The sequence below is a fragment of the Mixophyes fleayi genome, chromosome 8, assembly GCF_038048845.1.
Source record: "Mixophyes fleayi isolate aMixFle1 chromosome 8, aMixFle1.hap1, whole genome shotgun sequence".
NCBI lineage: Eukaryota > Metazoa > Chordata > Amphibia > Anura > Limnodynastidae > Mixophyes > Mixophyes fleayi.
Genome location: NC_134409.1, coordinates 122,236,760 through 122,261,966, shown reverse-complemented (window position 1 = coordinate 122,261,966; position 25,207 = coordinate 122,236,760). Strand labels below are relative to the sequence as shown.

At 40.2% G+C, this 25,207-nt stretch overlaps 2 protein-coding genes across 3 annotated transcripts in view; one reads left to right on the top strand and one right to left on the bottom strand.

Moving 5' to 3' along the window:
• Positions 1 to 25,207, top strand: part of PRICKLE2 (prickle planar cell polarity protein 2) — a 938,433-nt gene that overhangs the window by 628,088 nt on the left and 285,138 nt on the right. The gene's annotated exons all lie outside the window — the stretch shown is intronic.
• SYNPR (synaptoporin) overlaps positions 1 to 25,207 on the bottom strand; it is a 123,706-nt gene that overhangs the window by 31,243 nt on the left and 67,256 nt on the right. For both annotated transcript variants that reach the window (XM_075183359.1, XM_075183360.1), the window contains one exon: positions 12,055 to 12,179. In XM_075183359.1, coding sequence (XP_075039460.1) covers positions 12,055 to 12,179 — 125 coding nt within the window. The remainder of the gene's footprint in view (positions 1 to 12,054; positions 12,180 to 25,207) is intronic.

Genomic DNA, 25,207 nt, shown 5'->3' with positions numbered 1-25,207 from the left:
ACACTTCTGAGGAAGTGTCTGAACGGGAATGATGTATTACTTACAGTGTCAAAGCTTTATCACCCACCAGAGACAAATGGAGTGCCCTGCACACTGGGATTTTATGTCAGAACCATTCCAATTAGATGTATCAGTTTATTTACTAGTGGTATGCAACACAACATGCTACTCAGCTATATTTACCTTTAACAGGAGCTGCAGTAAATCAACTATACATACTATCATCAAATGATTGTATACAAAATCGCTGATGATTCTATATTATTTTGTTCCTATTTTACAGTGGTTATAACACATTATTATATCTTAAAACAGGATTGGTTTTCAGTGTCCCAAAGGCACGTCCTATTGAGGATAGGTGTTTGGCATCACCCAATATGGTCATGGTTTGGGTGAAACATGGCTCAACCTATTTCCAATTTTGGCAGATATGCATGAGTAGTGATTTGATAAGGACTCTATTTCATATATGCTGACTCTCCTGATTTCTGGGAGGTCTCCTGGACTCCCAATTAATGGATCTAGGGCCTGATTCATTAGGGATCTTAACTTGAGAAACTTCTTATTTCAGTCTCCTGGACAAAACCATGTTACAATGCAACGGGTGCAAATTAGTATTCTGTTTTGCACATAAGTTAAATACTGTCTGTTTTTTCATGTAGCACACAAATATCAAGTTTAAATTTCAGTGTACAAATAAGCTATCAATTAGACTACTATAACCAACTATTTTCTGTGAACAATAAAGCAGAAAGTATTACTATGTGCTCCCTTCACCCTTTTGCTGCTAGATAGCAATTGTCTAAAATGCATAGCATAGCAGAGAGCTAGTCTTTCCATTCGCTATTACTATTCTACTATAAGTGGATAATAGTAGACAGAATATCATTGGCATGTCATCAATGTATGTAACTCGTTCCCTTACTTTACCATTGCAGTCTAATGGTGGCATGTATGCTGTTAATTACCAGTGGTAGTACTATCTAATAATGCATTTCATAATTGTGTCTGTCAATAATCTACCATGAAATGCCAAATTACACCATGTAAAGAGGTTAATTAACTTTGTTAAATCTAAATTTAGCCAACATGTTGAGGAGTTGGTTGGCTGAGTTGGTTGAGGGACCTTGAACCAGTCAAAATCCAAAGAACCTTGGATTGTGCCAAATGTATTTTCTCATGTCTAATCCAATTATAATCATGTGGTAAGGTATATTGGATGGTGAGATATGAATATGGAGGTCCAACTTAAATTAATTAGACGTTTAGGTTGGCCAAGGACAGTGGAAACTGTTCTCTTGGAGATGCGGAGAGCAGGTCCACAAAGTCCTTATAGATACAGATACACTGGAGTAAATTGTCATCATTGTAAAGAAAAGAAACAATTTTGGCTAACAGATAAAAATGATTGAATTTTTATATTCTTTATTATTTTGGGTGATGTAAAACTTTGTTCATTTATTATAATTCTTTTGATTGGCTATTCGAAAAGCTCAACTGAATCATGAGAACTTGCTTCATCTGTTTCATCATACCCTTAGAGTCTCCATAATTTTTTCAAGGCACCCCTCCAAAATAATTACTGAGCAGTCCTGTTTTAGAAGTAGTTGGGTCAAAAAATTGTACTAAGTATTTAGGTCAGGACAGAAATACTTATTTAGTTGTATGCAAAAATGCTCCCTCTGCATCCAGACACACTGCCCCCTCTGCATCCAGACACTCTGCCCTCTCTCACGCTGCCCCCTCTGCCCAGCTGTCACTGCGTGAGAGAGGAGGATGCTGGGTCCCGGCGGCACGCGGATTGGTAAGTTTTTGTGTTGTTTGTTTTTTCATTGGCTGGCCCGCGCCACCCCTGTGACAGCGCCACGGCACCCCTGGGAGCCGCGGCGCACACTTTGGGAACCGCCGGGCTAACCAAAAGAAATTTTTATATTTGCTAGTTTTCAGGGCACAGAGGCCCCTTCATCTGGCAAGTTTACAAATGTTGCTAAAGTTACTATGTAATTCTCTAGAGAGGCCCACATTAACAATAGATAAATTGCTATTTGAAGAGTCATTTACAATGTGGAAAACATGTGGACACTCGGAGCTTCATGTAGAGTTAATTAATGTCTAAAATGTAGATAGAAATTGCATCCAAGCAAAACACACATGTTACACGAGTATTTTGAGCCAACACATCTTAGTTTGCCTAAGTTCATAACTTACACAGTGATCAAGCATCTGCAAGTTTCCTGTCTCCTGACAGGCGCATCTCGGTCTGAGTCTCAGTCTACATAAGTTGTACTTGCTCCAAAACTCCTTGTACTGCCGCTTCAACCATAACAGGCTGCATCACCATCATCAGCTATTTATATAGCGCCACTAATCCCTCAGCGCTGTACAGAGAACTCACTCACATCAGTCCCTGCCCCATTGGAGCTTACAGTTTAAATTCCCTAATATAGACATACACAGACCGAGAGAAACAAGGTCAATTTTTAATAACAGCCAATTAACCTAATTGTATGTTTTTGTAGTGTGGGAGAAAATTAGAGCGCCCGGTGGAAACCCAGGCAAACACATGGAGAACATACAAACTTCACACAGCTAAGGCCATGGTCAAGAATCAAACTTATAACCCCAGTGCTGTGAGACTGAAGTGCTAACCACTGAGCCACCGTGCTGCCCAGCATGCAGCCATTATCGGAAGCCGCGACTGAGTTTACATATGGCTGCAACCAGTTCTTTGTGGGAATTCGCAGAAATAAAAAGCAGTTTATATGCAGTGAACGTTATTTCTGTCAAACTCTACATCACCCTTTATAGCGCCCAATATACAACCTACTTGGTCACCAGGCGCACATTTATTTGTGCCTCCATGAAGATGCTTTGTGTCACCACTGGCAGGATGGTTGTCCGTGATGACAATGTGCATACAATAAAAGTAAGAAAAACAAAACTGCCTTTACATCATGGATCATGTACTTGAACATGTTAATCTTTTATTATATTGGCATTTCTCTCATATAAATTCACATTTCCATATAAAGTTTCTTTCCTTGACTGAAAAGGTTTTGCAGTAGGAGACACATTACTGTGGATGGTTCGCATTTATCGATGAACACCCCAACCTGCTCAACGTCTCCAATCAGATCAACCAACCTTTGCACCCCTAGACTTCACTATCTTGCTATATTAAGCAATTCTTTTACCTGCACAATTGCACAGAAATAAACCATACTTGCCAACTCTCCCTGAATGTCAGGGAGACTCCCTGAAATAGGGGTGATCTCCCTCACTCCCTGAAGAGTTTGGCATTCTCCTTAATGCTGGGCCAGTACAAGACGTGGTTGGCTTCGCCATCTGTGGCATGATGACACAGTTCAGAAATTGTGTCCTATGTCCATGTGTTGATGCCTATGGAGATGGCCATTTTCATGGAGACCAAGATTTAATAAAAGACTAACAGGTAAGACAACATGACTTAATTAATGGAGACAGAAATGTAAAAGACACTTCAGTCTCTAGAGATTCATTAGCTGTTTATCTTTAACGCATATTTGCCTACTCTCCTGGAATGTCCGGGAGACTCCTGCATTTCTGGGAGACCTCCTGGGCTCCCGGGAGAGCAGGGCAACCTTCCGGTTCTCAGCCCCGCAATAGATAAATGGCGAGTGGGCGCGACTTAATGGTGCAAATATAGCGTTATCTTAGCCCCAAAATGATGTGATTCATCAAGCCCTGCCCCCGAACACCCACCTCCCCCGGGATCTCCCTGAAGCCAACGAGGAAAAGTTGGCAAGTATGAAATAAACCCATGACATCACTCTGTACATCTGCATTTTATGTAGATTAGTAAATCCCCCTTACTGTCTTTAATAATATATAGTAACGCTATGTTCTGCATATCATTTATTTTTCTCTACTGTTTATTTAAATACCCTAGTCATGTTTGTTTAATGAAATATATCAAAGAGCTTGAAAAAACCCTAATGGTTCTTATAAATGTTATATAAATGAGGCAAAAAAACATGCTACAGAGCAGTGGTTAAATAATAAATAGGATATCAGAAGTTTGCAAAAGTCTTAATTTCAAAAATGCTTAATGAGAGAGAGAATATCAGTATGGAAATGCTAATACAGAGGTAGATGTATAATTCATGGAGGAATACGCTTCCCCAGCAACAGTTTGTGAAAGTAGAACACACACTATTTATATATCAGATACACAGACCCCGCACATTTTGTTTGGTAATACTTACCAATACTTAGAGTGCACAGGAGCAAATGGGGCATACCTTCCACGCCGCTCAGACGCAAGCGCAAGTTGGTATGGAATGTTTGTCGCCAATAGGCTCCATCCACATACCAATACACATACCTTTTTAGAAATGCATAAAAGCATGATTTTTAATACCAGTGTGTAAGGTACCTTAAAGTGTTAAATTGCTGTATCATTTGTTGTAGTATAAATGTGGAAAATTATTATAACCGGGGCCGTGGATTCAATTCAGACCAGAGGCCTGAATCATTAAGGATCTTAACTTGAGAAACTTCTTATTTCAGTCTCCTGGACAAAACCATGTTACAATGCATGGGGTGCAAATTAGTATTCTGTTTTGCACATAAGTAAAATACTGACTGTTTTTTCATGTATCACACAAATACCTGATAGCTTATTTGTACACTGAAATTTAAAGTTGATATTTGTGTGCTACATAATATTGATAAATTTACCCCTTGATGTAGCATCATAGCAGCACTGATGGAGAGGAGGGATCCAACACATGTGTAAATATGTAGTCTTGTTAGCTGCAATGCAGCGTGAACCTGTAAAATGAAATATTGTTGATACTTATAGTACAGACTAACACTATGGGCTATATTTACTAAACTGCGGGGTTAAAAAAGTGGAGATGTTGCCTATAGTAACCAATCGGCTTCTAGCTGTCATTTTGTAGAATGTACTAAATAAATGATAACTAGAATCTGATTGGTTGCTATAGGCAACATCTCCACTTTTTCAAACCGACAGTTTAGTAAATATACCCCTACGTCTATAGTGGTGAGTAATCTAGCAATCTGCACATTAGTAGTATATAAAGTCAAGGGGATTCTTTTCAAAAAACAAAACTATGAGTTTCTACATTTATACAATTTTAAGATGATATATTAAAAAGTAACTGCACTCAAAAATGAAACTGAAATAGCACTTTTCCCTAAAAATGATTTTTTAAACACACTGTTGCTGCCATCTGACAGATTACTAAAGTCTGCCACTCCTTATCAACCTCTGCAACTACAGTAATAACCAATTGAGTTCAGTTTGTTTTCCAGAGTTGCAGAGGTAGGAAAGGAGTGTCTTTAACAACCTATGTGTGAAATGGCAGCAAGGGTGTGTTTCTGAGTTTTAAGCAGGTGATTTCAGGTCTAAATTCTATTATAATTACCAAGGGCTGTTCCAGTAAGTTGTAGTAGACAGCATAAGGATTTTATTTAGGCAAAATCATATTCTGAGTACAGCTAATCTTTAAGTTAACAAAAGAAAAATATATAATCCATCTGTGCTTTTATAATACACTGCGTTTTCAAATCTGTAAACGATGTATTAGCCAGCAAATGAAATAAAAACTAAAACCTCAGGTATAATTGTGTCCCATAAATCTAGTGCTATTTTTACAGAGGTTTCGCCCTTGCTTTATAGCTAGAAAAGTATGATAAATAAGCCTTAGTTGTGACAGAGCACCAGCAGCATGAACTCATTTACCAAACAACAAAAAATGTATTTTCCTCACAAATTGCATGTTCCTATTCTGGGACTCGTTTTCTGAGGTTGAATTGAACTGTTTATTTCTGTTTATCGAGATTTAAGATGTATGGGCCTGTTTAGTATTCAGAAAATAAAAGCCTAGAATTTGTCACCTGATGATCATAAATCCTGCATGTGTTAGGAAATCCTGACAAGGAAAACAATGTACAATTTGTCTGTCTAGCTTTCAGTGAAATGACTTATTATACTTATTATTATGGATGAAACGCCTGGTGATATAAGTGGCAATTGCTCAGGCTGCAAAATAGGTGCTTGTAAGGTAATTGCATGATCGACTGTAGCAACGCATCATGGGGAAGATACATTCTATGCACAACTTTTCAATTGTGTGTATATTCTTGCGATAGATTTATTGCTGGCTACGTTTTCTGTACTTTTGTCATTAGTATTACTAATACTAAACAGAAGAGAAAATAATCACTTTGGACAATCTGTACTTAGCAGCATTTCATGCAACTCTCCACTACTGAGATTTACAGTATAAGTAGTTGGTGTTGGAAGTGGGATAACGTAAATCTACCTAGTAAATTTTCCATTAAAATCCCAACAATCAAACAATACAGTCCTGCTTTCAGAGATTAGAACTTGTTATCACAAATGACTGATTATTGGGATCTACACAAGGGTCCACTTTAGGGAAAAGTGCGTGTAGCACTTAAAGTGGTACAGTCCCTATTTTCAGTCTTAAAACATTTCTCACATCCGTCCCTTTTCTTACACATGAAACATTAAAATAATCCGGTTAAAGTATTGCAGCACTCTCCTCTGAGGTCTAGTCTACCATTGAGCAGACGAACTCTACCCTAAACTGATATGAATTCTGCAACTGGACTCATAAGTATGTTCTCCTGCTCCTCAAGAGTTACTCTTCTGCCAGTCTGTACAGTGCTCCCTATCATGCACAGGATACAGTTTAATGTTCCTTCTTACATCTCCTTCCTACTCTCCAGGTAATCCCCAAACGGAGCCTCCACTCACACATGACCTCCTTCTTTCTTCCTCATTGATCACTTTTTCTCACTTACGCCATCAGGATCTCTCTGGTGTTGCACCTGTTCTCTGGAACTTTCATCTTCATGTCAGCAGACACTCACAGAATCTCCAAGTTCTACAAGTTCACATACTGTAGAATGTGGAAAAATATACTCAAAGCATAACTACACTCAATAGTGCACAAATACATAGGGCTAGATTTACTAAGCTGCGGGTTTGAAAAAGATTCTAGCTGTCATTTTGTAGAAGGTACTAAATAAATGAAAGCTAGAATCTGATTGGTTGCCATAGGCAACATCCCCTCTTTTTCAAACCCGCAGCTTAGTAAATCTAGCCCATAGAGTGCACACCTACACTCAGAAATCTATACTCACTGCATAAATGCACACAAAATTTCCACAAACCCTTCATAAATGATTTCCAAAAGGTCTAAAATTAGTATTTCAATTTTTAATGTAAAATACAATGCAATTTTCAATTGATCCCTATGCAATATTTTGTTAAATACTTTGTTCCAGCATATAGAATGTTTACAGCTGCACAATAAATTAAAACGATAATGTTAGAAAATAAACATACATATCCATTCATAAATATTGTACAGAATGTTGAAACCTTTTCATGACTAAATCTTGAATTACTGCTCTTAAAGCTTACAGTAATAAATCCTTTGCTATATGACAGTACAAAATACTGTATCAGGGTAATTTAGGTGGTGTAAATGGCCTACAGTACAGAACTTACCCGGAAAGACTAAAATATCCTAATATGTATAATTTGGAGCAGAGAAAGCAAAAGGGGGACATGATAGAAACGTTCAATTATATCAAGGGTTACAACAAGGTACAGGAGGGAAACATTTTTCTAAGGAAGAGAAGTATTAGAACATGAGGACATGCACTGACATTTGTGGGAAGTAGATTCAGAGGAAATTTGAGGAAAAAGTACTTCACAGAAAGGGTAGTGGATAAGTGGAATAGCCTCCCATCAGAGGTGGTAGACGTTATTACAGTAGAGCAATTTAAACGTGCTTGAGATAGACATAAGGTTATCCTTACAAAGAATAAAGGATCAAAGAGGGTTTGAGGTTGCACAGTGGCCTAGTGGTTAGCACTTCTGCCTCGCAGCACTGGGGTCATGATTTTGATTCCCGACCATGGCCTTATCTGTGTGGAGTTTATTTGTTCTCCCTGTGTTTGCATGGGTTTCCTCCGGGCACTCCGGTTTCCTCCCACACTCCAAAAACATACTGGTAGGTTAGTTGGCTGCTATCAAAATTGACCCTTGTCTCTCCCTTTCTGTCTGTCTGTCTCTCTCTTTGTCTGTCTGTCTGTCTATGTCTGTGTGTGAGTGTGTGTCTATATTAGGGAATTTAGACTGTAAGCTCCAATGGGGCAGGGACTAATGTGAATGAGTTCTCTGTACAGTGCTGCGGAATTAGTGGCGCTATATAAATAAATGATGATGATGAGATTACCATAGCTTAAAAAATGGGCAGACTAGATGGGCCAAGTGGTTCTATTCTGCCTTCAAATTCTATGTTTCAATCTAAAATGCAAGAAAAGATCATAGAAATGAGGGAAATAGGTTCATAGAATTGCATTGGGGGATGAGACAAAAGTGAAAGATATAAGTGGGGGATTTTATTGTAACTATAAACACTTCATATTGCTAAATGTCTAGCACAGATCCTCCTCTATACAATTATATATATATATATATATATATATATATATATATATATATATATATATATATATACACGATTAACTTAGGGTGGAAGATAAACTGGATCTCAGTGATATTTTTCACAGCAATATGAGCTGATCAGTGTCTGCAAGTGAAATCCAACCTGTTGTGGGGATATTAATTATACCGAGAGCTTGATCACAGCGAGCTTCTAATGGGAGCCATTCATCACGTCTGGAAGGTTCAGAACACAGGTTGCACACCCAGCCTTTGTGTTTATCAGAGGTTAGGATGTGCTAAAGGGGCCTGAACACTTAGAAGTGGAATGTAATAGTATCCAATCTTAAAGTGCATCTTTCAACATTAATTAAAGAGAAAGTAAACCAACCCATAGGCATTAGCAAATATCTAAGCATGTATATTCGATAGCTAAATTTTCTACATGACATAATCGATGAGTTAATGTATAGTTAAACCCAGCACGGTGGCTCAGTGGTTAACACTTCGGCCTCACAGCACTGGGGTCATGAGTTCAATTCCCGACCATGGCCTTATCTGTGTGGAGTTTGTATGTTCTGCCTGTGTTTGTGTGGGTTTCCTCCGGTTGCTCCGGTTTCCTCCGACACTCCAAAAACATACTAGTAGGTTAACTGGCTGCTATCAAACTGACCCTAGTCTCTCTATGTCTGTCTGTGTGTTAAGAAATTTAGACTGTAAGCTCCAATGGGGCAGGGACTGATGTGATGTTCAGCGCTGCGGAATTAGTGGCGCTATATAAATAAATGATAATGATGATGATCCTAGGGCAAATCCCTCCTTACACATACCTGCTTCTTCCACTCATTTCCCCCTATCCCTATTAACTCCTTTTGCTACCACACCCATCCAAAAAAAACTCCATCCTCTGGCTCCACCTACCTCTCCCTCTTACTTACCTCCACCCTATATACTCCGTTTACTTCCCTGCCCCTCTGGAATGTTGGCCCTTGTATCTCCTCATCCTCTTTGCAATGTTTCCTTTCTTCTAGTTGTGTCTTCTGCAGTTTCTCTCTCTATTGTGTTTTCTTGCATTGATTTTTTACTGATTTGTTGCCCTTACTTATTTTTATAGTGTTTTGTTTATATTTTATTGAATGTGTGGTGAAGATGATGATAGTTAATTCTGTCCAGTATTCTATCCATTCTACGCTTTTGCGCAAAGTTGATAGTATGTAAAAGCTATTAAGGAAATGGAGCTTCTTTATCTTCAATCACTCTGGAATCGGAAAGGAAAGGGGAGGGAAATAAGCTGCAGTATTTTTACATTGGAACAGTGCAGCATCCCTAAGCCAATCAGGCACAGTAGTTTCTATGAAAGGATAAGCTTGTTGCTGAAGTGGTCGGCTTCACGTTGGTCTGCGAGAAAGCACTGCGTCCTCATCAGTGCCGCAAGGCGCCACGGCACCCAGAAACCTCTACTGCCCACGCACCCCCATCCTCATTCCTGGTAGTTCAAAAGTGCCTGTGCCACAAATATGGATTCTGGCAGATCCTCTGGGATATTCAGTAATCCTGATTTTTTTTTCTTAGCCTGTGAAAAAGACATTCCTCTAACATTTGCAAAGTAGCCACTCTCCGCTTTTAAAACCACTTTCTCTTTGATAGGGCACCAAACAAAACCCTCAATTTAGGACATTTTAACGCCTCTTTGTACTTGCACAAGGATTTCTTTGGGTATAAGTGCTAGAATAGAAGGAGCAGCTGCTATGCCACTGAGTGTTGCTGAACTCTTTAAATATATTAAAGTCCCTCTTGGCTAATCTTTGACAGGTATGTTATTATTACTAGCCCCCAGAGTCTGCTGAAAAGAATGCATGAGAGACCTTTGAAAAACAACTAGACATCTTTGGAGAAATGTTCTAATGGTTAAAATTGCAATAAGGACCTATCTCTTCACACATTACATGCCTGGCTTTGCAGAATAGGATTATAAATTCTTCAATAGCTGAGACATTGGCAGCAATTACATAACAGTGACCTAAGTTGCTATGAGAACCAAAAACTTTACTCATATCAGCACTCACATAGGGTCCACTAATAAACTTCTTCTTTGGAACTTAATGCCATGGTGCCTTCAAATGTCCATTCCTATCTCAGCAGGTCTTGCATGTGTAGTCTTGCCGTATTCACACTATGGGCAGAGTGGTGGCACTCTCTATGTGATAACTAAGGGTTCTTTGCATCCACTAATTAGGAAAGTGGGGTTAAATCTAATGTGGCACGCCTCCACCCACTGCAGGGAACATCATCCCCTTCCCCTAATGGGGCAGTAGTCAAATTATCACACAAGAAGATATGACAGTTCTACCAGATTTCCAATAATCTACCAAAAAGATGTGCAATAAAAATGCACCATAGAGATAGACATTGAAGGCCAACCTGCTAAGGGCACCCAACCAGTGTGGCTTGTGGTCATCTGAGTCCCCAGTAGTGTAGGCCTGTTGTCAGTGTCGGGTTAATTTTAGGTTCTGCCCACGTGACCTTTATCTTCACCCTGACCCAAAAGTTCCTGCCACCGTTGTGGACAGACTTGTGAACCTAGATGACTGCCTTGAGGGCCAATGGTTAGGGGCACCCAAAACACTGACTGAGTGACATAATGATCCCGCTGCACCCCCACATGTGAAGTTGCTGGATGCTGCTCCTCCTTGTCAGTTTTATGCTGGGACTGTGGCACTTGGCTATGATGTTACAGCCAAGCGCCAGAATGCCAGTCTGAGGAGCTGAAGATGCCAACCCCACCTCATGCCTACCTAGGTAAGAAGCAGCAGGGACAGGGGTTCTGCTTCAGAGTCCGGGGGAACAGCACTTCGGAGTGTGTGTGCGGGTGAAGGGAGGGCTCTGCCACCTAGGGCAACCTCAGGGCTAGCGCCGGCCCTTGGTTTGTTTGATTATCTACTCTGACTTCTAAATCTCTGAACTGACTGATTCTGCCCTAATGTCTAGACCAGGCTATCATCTTCATCTTCCAAGCTACAAGTTCTGTAAGTTACTGCTGAAATCAGCTACAATTTACATTCTTCAGCTGCTTGTCAATAAATCTACAACACACTGTACAGTGTTCCTATCCAACACAATATTCAGGCACTGCTATAAAATTATTTTTCTATTAAGTTTGGAATTTTGGAACTTGAACTTAATCCTAGCAAGTGTTCCTTATATGAGATTACCTGAACTAACCACCTTCTTGTTACTCATTCAAATCTAACCAGTATGATGTGCCATGGAACTAAGGCCCCAGCATGCTCTGCCAGCTGATATCCAGCTAATAGCCAGCGGACAACTGGCAAAGCATGCTGGGACTTGTAGTTTCACAACACCTGGAAAGCCACAGGTTGGCCAGGCCTAGCCTAAAGGGTCCTTTCTTGATTTACATCTATCCCTGTTATTCATGATCTTAACCACCGTGGCCATTATTTCCTTGAATCTTAACATAACATGAAGCAGCAGAAAGAGCTTGTATTTCAATATTGGCTTCATCTTGTACTTTTTCACCACTGAGAGCAAGTATAAAATATTACCTGAAAGGGTAAGCGATGGCGATGTCAATGCGGAGGTCGCTCTGGGTTCTGTTGGCGCAGTCCACGCTGACTCTCAGTTGTCCGGAGTAACCACCACATGTTGCAAATGCAAAGATTGCAAAAAGCTGCAGAAAAAAGTCATAATTTTTATTAATATATTTGGGCAAATAATAAACAATTAACTGAAACCAAGGAAAATTGTCCAAAAGATGCTAAGAAAGCTATAGTAAATACATTTACAGACACTATATGGACAAAAGTATTTGGCCACACCTGTTAATAATTGAATTGAGGTGTTTCAATCAGACCCGTTGCCAGAGGTGTATAAAATTAAGCACCCAGCCACGCAGTCTCTATTTACAAACATTTGTGATACAAAATGAGTCGTTCTGAAGAGCTCAGTGACTTCTAGGGTGGTACTGTGATAGGATGCCACCTTTGCAATAAGACGGCTCATGAAATTTCATTCCTGCTGGATATTCCACGGTCAAAAGTACGTGATATTATTAGAAAGTGGAAGCTTTTAGGAACAACAGCAACTCAGCCACGAAGCGGAAGACCACATAAAATCACAGAGCGGGATCAACGACTGCTAAGGCGCATGGTGCCTAAAAGTCGCCAACGCTCTGCTGATTCCATAGCTGAAAAGTTCTGAACTTTCCCTGGCATTAATGTAAGCACAAAAACTGTGCGGCGGGAACTTAATGGAATGGTTTACCATGGCTGCACAGCTGCATGCAAGCCTCACATCACCAAGACCAATGTCAAGCGTCGGATGGAGTGGTGTAAAGCACACAGACACTGGACTGTGGAGTGACCAATCACGCTTCTCTGTTTGGCAGTCAGATGGGCGAGTCTAGGTTTGGCAGATGCTGGAAGAACGTTACCTGCCTGATTGCATTATGCCAACTGTGCTTTTTGGTGGCGGAGGAATAATGGAATGGGGCTGTTTTTCAGGGTTTGGGCTAGGCCCCTTATCTCCAGTGAAGGGCAAACTTAATGCTTCAGCCTTTTGGTGTTGAAGAACTTGACTGGCCTGCACAGAGCCCTGTCCTTAACCCCATTGAATACCATTGGGATGAACTGGAAAAGAGATTGTGAGCCAGGCCTTCTCGCCTAACATCAGTGCCTCACCTCATAAATGCTCTACAGAATGAATGGGCACAAATTCTCACAGAAACACTCCAACATCATGTTGAAAGCCTTCCAAGAAAAGTGGAAGCTGTTATCACTGCAAAAGAGGGACCAAGTCCATATTAAAGTATATGTATTTGAATACAATGCTATTACAGTCCCTTTTGGTGTAATGGTCAAGTGTCCAAATACTTTTGTCCATATAGTTTATCTATATCTGCCGTACCACATATGAACACCAAGAGCCATTCTACATAAATTTACATTTATTGTACACTATAGCCTGTAGACTACGGTATAATTCATACATACCTTACTTATCATTATATTATGTACGCTTATGTAAAAAAATGTGATAGGACATTTGACATAAAGTAATGGTAGATCGACAGCAATTATTTAATTGGCTCTAATATACAGCAGAAAAACATGAAATGTACAATGACATCCTCTAACTGCTCCAGAGACTTCCCGGCACTATGAACATGAATGAAGTATATCCTATGATGTCAGAATCCACAGGTCCAGTCCCTGAATGAAGCCTTGGAGGAAAGGATTCCCCCAGGCTTGCAGTGAATGGGTGTGAAGAGCGCACCCTAAGATGCCTTATAGTCCAAGTGGGTCGGCCTAGAGCAGCCCTTCCTCCCTTTAGGAGGGCCTGCAGAACCACATACAGGGGCACCTTTTTGTGGCACTGGTGGTATTTGAGAGCACCGTCCGAGGCGTGCAGCCTGCCCATTATTATAAAATAAATAAAACAGTAAGTGACGGGCCGGATTAAGGGAATGGAGGCCCCTGGGCTAAGGGGGCCTCCATTCCCCCGTGAGCGACCCCCCCCCCCCCCCCGTGATCCAATTTTAAGTTCTTGTGGCCTTCTATGTTGCAAAGAAGTCCAAGTTATTAGAGTACAACAAGGGTTAGCCAGTTAAATGATTACAAGCTAGTAATGAAAGGTTTAATCACCAGGTATTGCTCAATGTCTGACTCCTTCAATTTTCCAGACAAGGATAAAATGGGGTCAAGGGGTTGGACTAAATAAAGAACATGTTGGTCAATGAAGTACATGACCGTTCATTTGTATTCTCTTTTTTTAATCATAAACAATACTGACATCCTTACTTTGCATTTAAAAATATCTATATATTAATAACATAAGTACGACTTTTATTAGTGAATTATTTCTATGATGCCTTTGTCTGAGCAGGGCACATCATATACCAAATTAAAGGTCTTGGTCTGTAAATTTGCAGAAAATTGGCATTGCAATCTATTGCATCGTTTCGGAGTTATTTTGTAAATGTCCGGCCACCATTTACAACAATGTATTACCATTGTCCTCTGGAAACTGTGACAGTTGGCAATACACCTGTGCACCTGCTGTTTGCTCTGGAAACATTTAGTGAACTTTCCCTGTACACCTGCTGGGTGACCTGGAACATGTGACCTGCTGGGTGGTCTGGAAACTGTCATCCAAAAGATGGGGGAAATAGAAGGGGGAAAGGGATAAAGAAAATGTGTATTCAGGGCACTCTAATTACTATATGTAATATGATAAGTTTCTGTTAAGATTTATATCTTTAATATAAATCTTAACAGAAACTTATCATATTACATATAGTAATTAGAGTGCCCTGAATACACATTTTCTTTATCCCTTTCCCCCTTCTATTTCCCCCATCTTTTGGATGACAATTTTACAATGTGTAGGAGCACCTCCCCCAAATGAAATAACAAGACTCTTTCGAATATCTATATTGGGGGTTTAACTTGGTGCGGTGAAGAAGTTTCTTTTCGAATTGGTCTGGAAACTGTGTCAGTTATTTGCAGCCACATATATCAGTGCGTCTTGCGGGGGCCATGTCCAGCAATGTAACTTCGATGGAGAAGTTATACATACATTGAAGTGTATAAAGAAATTCTTTAGTCCTTTAAAATAGTGATTGATAATATATATATATTTTTTTAATTTCTACATGTAATGTAGTATATAAAAAAGCTGTTGAATTCTGTTAAAGTAATTAGTCATTACATTTCAGATTAATTTAAGGTGGGTTTGTCTAGTTGTTATTATTAACCATTACATACTAATAGTTATAAGTTTATTTTTATTATTAATAGTTAGTACAGAGTACATTAATAAATCCTTCTACACGGAAAATTTTCTGCATACACCATCATTCTTTCTTAGCCAAAGCTATTTTAGATGTCATCCATAGAACCCAAAGATTCATGATGTCCCCTACCGTAAAAATTATGATAGAAAATTGTTGACTTCATTAGGACAATTAATGTGAAACATACGTTTACATTCCTAATATAATAGTTCTAAACAAACAACTATGTCTAGTTGTTTTTTAAAAAGTCACTTAAGTGACGAAACGCGTCTTTGTGTCATAGACGGATACAAGTGTAACAAGGATGATACTAATTCCAGGGGCGGGACGGGGGTTCCCCATTCATCCACTTGTTTCGGCATTCTATGGGACGAACTTCAGTTTTGGAGATTAGAGGTACTGACATCAAGCTGCTGGAAATAAGGTGAGCTGCCAACCACTGTCTCCCTCACTATTTACTGCCATTGTCTCTATAGCTTCAAAGATAAAAGGAGATTCGCTGCTGCATACGAATAAGATCTGCAAAATCTGGTAGGCCGGGAGAATATCCCAATATGGATTGAGAGACACCACGCCTGCAGTTTTATGTTATTTATTTGGATTTTAGTGGTTTTTATATATTAAAATTGTTTTAGAGGTAATGCTTATGGTTTACGTAAGGTTTATGAGAGTTCTGGAGCTTACAATCTATAGGACAATAGTGGGTTGATATATGAGGCTAAGTGCTGCATATTGTGTATTGGTCCAGCCAGATTACAGGAGTAGAAAGTCCTCAGTGGGCTATATGATTCCGTCACACAGCAATGTTGGTCTGGGGGTTAGAGGGTTGTTGTCTTGTGTGAACTGTGTAGGGTACGGTAATAGGGTACTCTAAGGAGGTGAAGTGATTGAGAGGTCTGATAAGCTAGACAGAAGAGGATTTTCAGAGAGTGCTTGAAGGTTTGAACACTAGATGAATGTCTTATTGTACGAGGGAGGGAATTCAACAAAGTGGGTGCAGCCTGAAAAAAGTACTGTAATTGGGAATGGGAGCAGGTAATGAGTCTGCAGATCTTGTGAAGAACGAAGGTGTTGAGTTAGGAGATATTTTGAGACAAATGAAGAGATGTTGGTTGGTGCAGGCACTCTTAAAATTTAATTAAAAGCATACCTGCCACCAGTCCAGATTTTCCTGGGAAAAGAGGGCGGACTTGCAAAAGAGGTCATAGTAATGGGTTAATCAATGTCTGGTTTGCGTGGTTCAGGACATGAGTTCAACCAATTGAGGCGTAGCCTGTTGCATCCTGGTTTTCTAATTAGGAATGTTAACAGGTATTTAAAAAGTACCCAAATAAAATCAGGAACACCTTCATATGCTTGCAATCTCCACCATTAACAGATCATTTAATAATGTCACTGTGCATAGCAAAACAATTTTTTAAAAGTGATTTTGCACATCGTAAATAGTATCATTGCACCAAACTTGCAGAGCATTGAAATGCCTAATATCCATACTTACCTACTTTTGAAGCCAGCCGTCCGGGAGGGGGCGTGGCCACGTGGGATGCGCCGTTAGGCTCCGCCCCTGTCAATCTTAGGACAATTTGGCCAATTGTATCAGGGGACTGGGCCACGATGCTGCGGTTAGCCCCGCCCCCACCATCTACAACAACGGGGAGATGCTGAATCCGGGATTTTTGCCTGCTCTATTGGGAGTCCGGGAGAACTCCCAAAAATTCGTGAGTCTCCCGGACATTCCGGGAGAGTAGGCAACTATGCTAATATCTAACCAGGTGCAACCATTATCCTGTGCAAATCAGACTTATTCATACACAGTTCTACAATACGCACAAAGTCTATAAATTGGCTTTTATGGCATAATGATGGCACTTGTAGGATACTCTCATAAATGACCCTTAGATCAGTAATTTAGAGATTGATACAGATACAACTGACTGGTGTTTATTACAATGAAGGGGCACTTCTGGGTATAGTTTACTTAAAACTGTTTCTACTTGAAACATTAGTGAAACAAGAACCTCTTTCCATCACTATATCAGCTGTTAAATGGCTCAGTTACATAAAGTTCATTGCAAACATCAATACAGAATTTTAATCGACTGAACTTAAGATGCCGCACCCGAGACCACTCTGTCATGTGATCACAGTGATCCCGAGACCACTCTGTCATGTGATCACAGTGATCCCGAGACCACTCTGTCATGTAATCACAGTGATCCCGAGACCACTCTGTCATGTGACCACAGTGATCCTGAGACCACTCTGTCATGTGATCACAGTGATCCTGAGACCACTGTCATGTGATCACAATGATCCTGAGACCACTCTGTCATGTGATCACAGTGATCCTGAGACCACTGTCATGTGATCACAATGATCCTGAGACCACTCTGTCATGTGATCACAGTGATCCTGAGACCACTGTCATGTGATCACAGGAAACATTACTACAGTATAATGTCATCCCATTAATTCCATACTTGCCAACTCTCCCTGAATGTCAGGGAGACTCCCTGAAATAGGGGTGATCTCCCTCACTCCCTGAAGAGTCTGGCATTCTCCCTGATGCTGAGTCGGTACAAGACGTGGTTGGCTTCACCATCTGTGGCATGATGACACTGTTCAGAAATTGTGTCCTATGTCCATGTATTGATGCCTATGGAGGTGGCCATTTTCATGGAGACCAAGATTTAATCAAAGACTGACAAGTAAGACAACATGACTCCAGTAATGGAGACAGAAATGTAAGACACTTTAGTCTCCAGAGATTTATTATCTGCTTTTCTTTAACGCATAGTTGCCGACTCTCCCAGAATGTCTGGGAGACTCCCGCATTTCTGGGAGATCTCACGGGAGAGCAGGGCAACCTCCCAGTTCTCGTCCTCGCAATAGATAAGTGTCGGAGCGCAGCTGAATGACGCAAATATTGTGTCATCTTAACCCCCCTGTGGTAATTGGCCAAAATTGTGACTATCATTTAGGGGGCGGTGTCAAAATAATGCGATTCATCAAGCCCCGCCCTCACACGCCCACCTTCCCTGGGATCTCCCTGAAGTCAACGAGGAAAGGTTGGCAAGTGTGATTAATTCCAATATTATGAAGTTACAACCAAGACTTATTACTGAGCAAACTCCATTCTGATAAATCTCCTGAACAGTATAATGGACTTAAAAGTAAAACATATATTTACTTTACTACAATAATTCTGTCACTGAGAGCTGAAGAGATATCTCACTATAAAACACTATCGTTACTATCCTCCGGCTTATTATCAAACATCTTAAGGTCTGTTAATGTAGTGGAAGATTACACCTATGTTTATGAATGATAGAAGCTGCTTTTTCATATTGAAGCAACTTGTTTTTCTCTTTTAGTGGCTCATTAATTCCTTAATATCTGCAGTTCCTACAAGAACATTGTTCCTCTTGGATCTGGCTTGTCAGCAAAGCTGCATTCTGCATAGTACATGAAAAATATCACAGTTTGGGATGCAGGGCCGACCTTTGCAAATGCGGATACCTGTGTGTACTGTGTCTCCCAGCTGCCCGAATCTAGGGGACCGTTCCTCCTTCTAGGACTTTTGTCCCGCCTGCTGGGACTGTTGAGAGGTGTGTCCTGCACACTGCGCTTCTGCCACTGGCCAGCGTGGCAATGAAGGGGTGTTTTTAGAAGAGGGGGTTCCTAGTTCTTTTATAAGTGCTAGGCATGACCCTAGGGGATGTGGCATGACCACGCCAACCAGTGTGACATGACCACGCCAACCAGTGTGACATGACCACGCCAACCAGTGTGACATGACCACGCCCCCAGTGTGACATGACCACGCCCCCAGTGTGACATGACCACGCCCCCAGTGTGACATGACCACGCCAACCAGTGTGACATGACCACGCCCCCAGTGTGACATGACCACGCCAACCAGTGTGACATGACCACGCCCCTAGTGTGAAATGATCATGGCCCCCAGTGTGACATGACCACGCCCCCAGTGTGACATGATCATGCCCCCCAGTGTTACATGTTCGTGCCCCATATTTGGATGCTCTCACTTCCCTGAATCCCCAACTTGATTGTTCCACGACTGCGGGAAAGTCACAGGTTACCTCCCCCTGTTTTAGCGACACAATGTAACTTCTGGAGCCCAAAGGGCAAACCAAGCAAAACCATGCAGTTTTGTATGTAACATTCGTATAATATCAGCTAATGTAACATTTTCTGATTAGCTTTGCAGATAGTGACCATGGACCTGATTCATTAAGGAAAGTCAAGCAAAAGTAAGTAAGGCAAAACCATGTTGCATTGTAGGGGGAGGTAAATTTAAAATGAGATGGCAGATTTATAGTTGGGGTAGGGCATGTCCTAGATCAATTTTAAATATCAGTGTACAAATCAGCTATCAATTATTTATGGGCTACATGAAAAAACAGCCAGTATTTTCCTTATGTGTAAAATAATAAACTCATTTGCACCCCTTGTATTGCGACATGGTTTTGTCCAGAAAACTTGAGTAAGAAAACGTACTCAATTTTTTGCTTAACTATCCTTAATGAATCAGGCCCCATATGATTCTCCAACATTTTTAGTGCACCCGTCTGTCAGAAACTGAGATACCAAAACGTGGACTACAAATCTGTGTGATCCGTGTGAATGACAATATTCACACAAAATCTAAAAATGGCAAAACTGATTCACTGATCCCTACACTGAACCTCATAGTAGGTCCTATAGCACTCTGTAACCTCCATCTATTTTCCTGCCCTCCCTGTACCGTCAACGGTTTTAGAATTATTAAAAACACATGAAACACTTCTGAACTCTTGTTAAGCTCCGGTCCATAAAGTGACACTAACTGCATTAACATTAATGGACAATTGATGTATTTCAATGGCTGCATTTAGAGATCACATTAACACATATACAGCCATCCCGAACATGTGGCAGATCCCTGGCAATCCTCCAGATTAGTTTCAAGCATTGCTGTACGCACAGCAGCTCAGAGTGATACACTTATTGCTCCAGTGACTGACAGAGGAAGGATAAGGTATCTCTCCTGAGTAGATCCTCCACTCCCTCTGTTGCCCACCGACATCCTCCTCGTTAAATACAGGAGAAAGCACACAGAGATTAGGAATTACAGTGAGCTCTGTCCTGCTGTAATTAAGTAATTGCATTAGCATCTCCAAAAAAGGTCATTCAAGTTTGGAGGTGACGTGAGAACCTTGCCTGTGATAACTGCACTACATTACACATGCACTAATTTGGAATGAAAACAATACAGAATAATAAAATACTAAAAAACAAATTTGCAACCCTAGCTCTGACTAACACAGCAGCACTGTCTAGTCACCGGGCCACTAGTACGGCGTCAGTCGCTCCGCCCCCAACAAAAGCACACACTTAAATGCCTAATTTCCACCCAAGCCCCAATCTAATCACCCATTAATCATAGGACTTCCACCTGTGTGAGTTTACACTCTGTTTTTGTCTGTGTGCAGTATGAAAATAGGGATTAACTGGGTTTGAAACTCACCTGTAACTCCTTTCTATTTTTCAAAGGCCACTTTAGTCAAATGTTATGTTTTGTGACTGTAACAAGAATATAATGTTACATTGATAAGTAAACTCGCAAGTTGTAATCCCTAAAATTTACTGATCAGTACAAATTACATCACACTGACGCTACAAAAGTAAACCTAACCTTCACCTGTGGTACTCTTCATAGAACCCTCAATAAGTCGCAAATGTGACTTATGTAGACTGAGGGCTAGATTTACTAAGCTGCGGGTTTGAAAAAGTGGGGATGTTGCCTATAGCAACCAATCAGATTCTATCTTTCATTTAGTTATTGCATTCTACAAAATGAAAGCTAGAATCTGATTGGTGGCTATAGGCAACATCCCCACTTCAAACCCGCAGCTTAGTAAATCTAGCCCTGAGACTCAGACGCATACGTGCCTGGGAGGTGCTTGATCATTAGTATAATTTATGCGCTGATAGTGACGATGATCAGCTTAGATGCGTCCAGGTCAGAATACCGTGTAAGATGTGTATTCTGTTTGGATGCAATTTCCGTCATCAATTTAGACATAATTTTCCGCCAAATCTGTATGAGATCCATATTTCCATACACAGACGTGATTTTGCTTCATAGGAAAAAATGTACTACGACTATTGGTCACATTTATTTTGATAAATTATATTACAATCAAAAACATAATCAAATAAAAAAATACAGTCAGGGCCGCTGAGAGGAATTTCAGTTGTGTGGCCACACCAGGCTGGTGGCTCTTCCCGCTACAAAGGCAGATTAGGGTCCATCACTTGCCACCGCTGAATACAATTCACTTAGGGGTCTATTTATGAAAGGGTGAAAAGCCTAAAACAGGAGTTTTCACAGATTAAGGGCTGCCCCCTATTTAATGTTGCCCCAGGCTAGCGGAAGCTATCACCAGGTACCATCGCTGTCTATTGCTGGGATAAGTAACGATTAAACACCTATTTTATCACCAGGTCTTCATATCAGTGTAAGACACGTACATATGTTCTTCTAACTGTATTAGAAACAAGCAACCGCTTTATAAAAGTCAAATGTGGAAACAATCCGACCTACAGAGAATATATTGATTTGCTGCCTTCTCCAAGTTTCCCTTTAAAGTTTCTACCACGGACAATCACTGTCAAAGATGTTTTTCAGTTTCAGAAAACTTTAATTGATGGTTTTTACAGACCCTCATTCAACTTTTATTGCATGGATTGTTTTACCGTTCCGGTTTCCTTTTTATGTTTTACACCAAAGCCTTTACATCATCCAGGAAACATTGTTTATTTTCATTGCCCAAAGATACGGCTCAGTTCCCCTGTGTGAACTGGACACAGTTGTATCCACACTGGTACGTTGTAGTGAAAAACCATGAAAGAAGAAATAGATGGAAAGTAATGTATTTAGTGTGAAAAATTGCAAGAGAACAGGTACAGACCAGTAAATGAAAGTTGTCTGATGGTGGAAACCGCTTTTAAAGTAGTGATCGGGTTTATCAAGTTAATCTTAAAGACGTGCAGATTAATCCTGTTTTGGGAAATAAGGAATAATGGGAACAAGGTTATTCTGTGAGTTTGTGGGTGGCAATAAATTGTTGTTGATAAATTCAGTCTGTATACATAGTTACATAGAGCCTGAGACAGAATTGAGCATATGCCAATTTGGGTTGCGCAATTTGCATGATTTCTTTCTATGCCACAAAATCGTTGCAAGTGTCTATGTCTGTGTGGAGATGCAGCATTCGCATCTGAAGAGGCGTGTTGGGACAGGGAAGGGGCGTTCTAACTTATTCCAAAATTGCAAACAGACCTGAACGCAGATATGACTTTTACAGCTGGTGCAATATACACGCTGATGATGATCATCATCTATTTATATAGCACCACTAATTCCGCAGCGCTGTACAGAGAACTCACTCGAATCAGTCCCTGCCCCATTGGAGCTCACAGTCTAAATTCCCTAACATACACACACACCGACCGATAGAGACTAGGGCCGATTTAATAGAAGCCAATTAACCTACTAGTATGTTTTTGGAGTGTGGGATGAAACCGGAGCGCCCGGAGGAAACCTAGGCAAACTCCACACAGATAAGGCCATGGTCGGGAATCAAACTCAAGACCCCGATGCTGTGAGGCAGAAGTGCTAACCACTAAGCCACCTTGCTGCTGATGGTGATAATCACCAGCACTGGCTAACTGCTTCTGATTGGCTGATTGCGATATCACCTCTGAAACTGCTACCCGCTTTCTTCATTGATTTGTGCCTATGTTATAGGACTTTGTGTGCGTATTTACAAAATAAAAAAAAAATGTTTGTTACTTTCATTTATACCCGAGAACGAAGGTTATATCTGCTGTATTATATGCAACATAATAACGAATGTGTTTTTTCCCTATGAAAATAAATTTTTACTAAGATTTATCGAACTTCTGTATTTATGGGAGTAATTACGCCTGACGTAAACCAAGCGCACATGTTACGCATCTGAGATACATCTGACTCTGAAATACGCTATTTTTGCGTGCGCATTTTTGGGCCATAAAATATGCCTTAATTGCGTTCAATTCTGCATAAGGCCCGTAGTCCATTAAATTCAACTTTTATGAATTTTATCTGTGTTCCATAGGAAAGCAAAACACCCCCCCGAAGTATCTGCCTATTGAACTTCGCAGTAGGCAACAAATATTTTCTAACTTTATGCATCAAATGAATTCCCTGGATAACACGACTCTGGATGCTTCATTTGCTCATTATAGCTATTAATTCCACTCTTTGACATCACCCATTCATATTAAATCCACCCAGCTGTTCTGTCACTACTACCTGGCTCGTCAGTGACTTCCACATTCTATGCGGCCTCACTGTGAAAAATCCCCTTTTACTGTATGCTGGTGATGAAAACATTCCCCCCTTGTCCCATGGATGCCCCCTTGTCACCAGAAAAGAATATTTAGGATAATGGCACTTTAAACTTTAGCAAATTGACTCCAAAGCTGACCTCAAAGTTTGATTCTCTCCTAGAGCATTTTCAAATATCTTATGTGAGCAATTAATGCAGACCACAAACAAACATCCTTGGGCTTAATTAGCCCAGGTTACAGTTTCTGGATAATTGCAGGACCAGCTCAGTGTGTAAATAAATGAGTCTCAGACTCACACAGCAGATGCCGAGCAGTACTTAGTAATACTCTGGCTATTTATCTCTGAGTGATTTAACAACACTCCTATACCGTTATCAATAATGAATGAGATGCGCAGCTTTAGAAGTATAAATATTCAGTGTTACACTGAGCACTTAAACATTTTAAAAAAGGTTTGGAAAAAAAGAAAAGAAAAGAAAATGGCTACATTTCCAGCTATTATAAATAATAGATTAGATCAAATCTTGATCTTGATTTATTTTTTCGGTAAAGGTTTTTTTTTTATCAGATTCTACCAAGATTTAAAGATGTTTCCTTCACCCCTCCAAAAAGTAAACATTTTTAATAAACGAGTCTCAAAGTTTAATCGGTCTACTGCGCAAATGACATCTAAGGCTATTGACAGTCTTAGAACACATCACAGAACCAGGCTGTATAGATAAATAGATAACTGTGTAATTGTACGTACTGTCAGTCAATTGCAACAGAAGAGCTCACAGGGCATTGCACTTATACCACTCATTCTCACTCAGTTGCACACAGTCTTCAGTCTATAGTTTATCGCACAGTGAGCACATCTGAAAACAGATGTTTGGGGAGTTCGGCCCCATGGACTCCAAGGATGAAGATCGACTGAGTGCATTTAGGCAAAATAACATTATTTGAGATTTTCCCTTTGCAGAATAATAAGATCGCTTAACCGTACATCATTCTCTTGTCAGTCGTTTTATATAAATATCTGTAGTGACTGTGATGGGATAATGAAGGCTGTAGTTGAACAGAGATCGTTTTCTGAGAACAAAAATAGATGATACAGTTGCTTCTGGTAGTGGGTTAGAATATATTACTGCAAACTTTGTTACCAGCCTGCTGTATACAGACCAATAATGTATCCAGTGTCAGCTGTCTGAAACAAGCAAACTGTGCAGGGGAAACAGTTGCAGAAAGATGATTGTGTTCTTTTTGTAATCAATATGATTTAGAAACAACAATGATTGCAAGTATAAACATAGTAGTACAATAAATAAACATATAAAAAAAAGGAGAACAAAAATAAATATACACAAATATTTTCAATAGGCAATCCTTGTTTAATCCTTAAATAAAATGCACAAGAATGTTATACAATGTGCAAGGATTGTATTCTCTTTTTGTTAGGGGGATTAAAGAATTAGAATATATTTAGACAAAGCTTCAAAACAATCTCAGAATAAATCACCAGG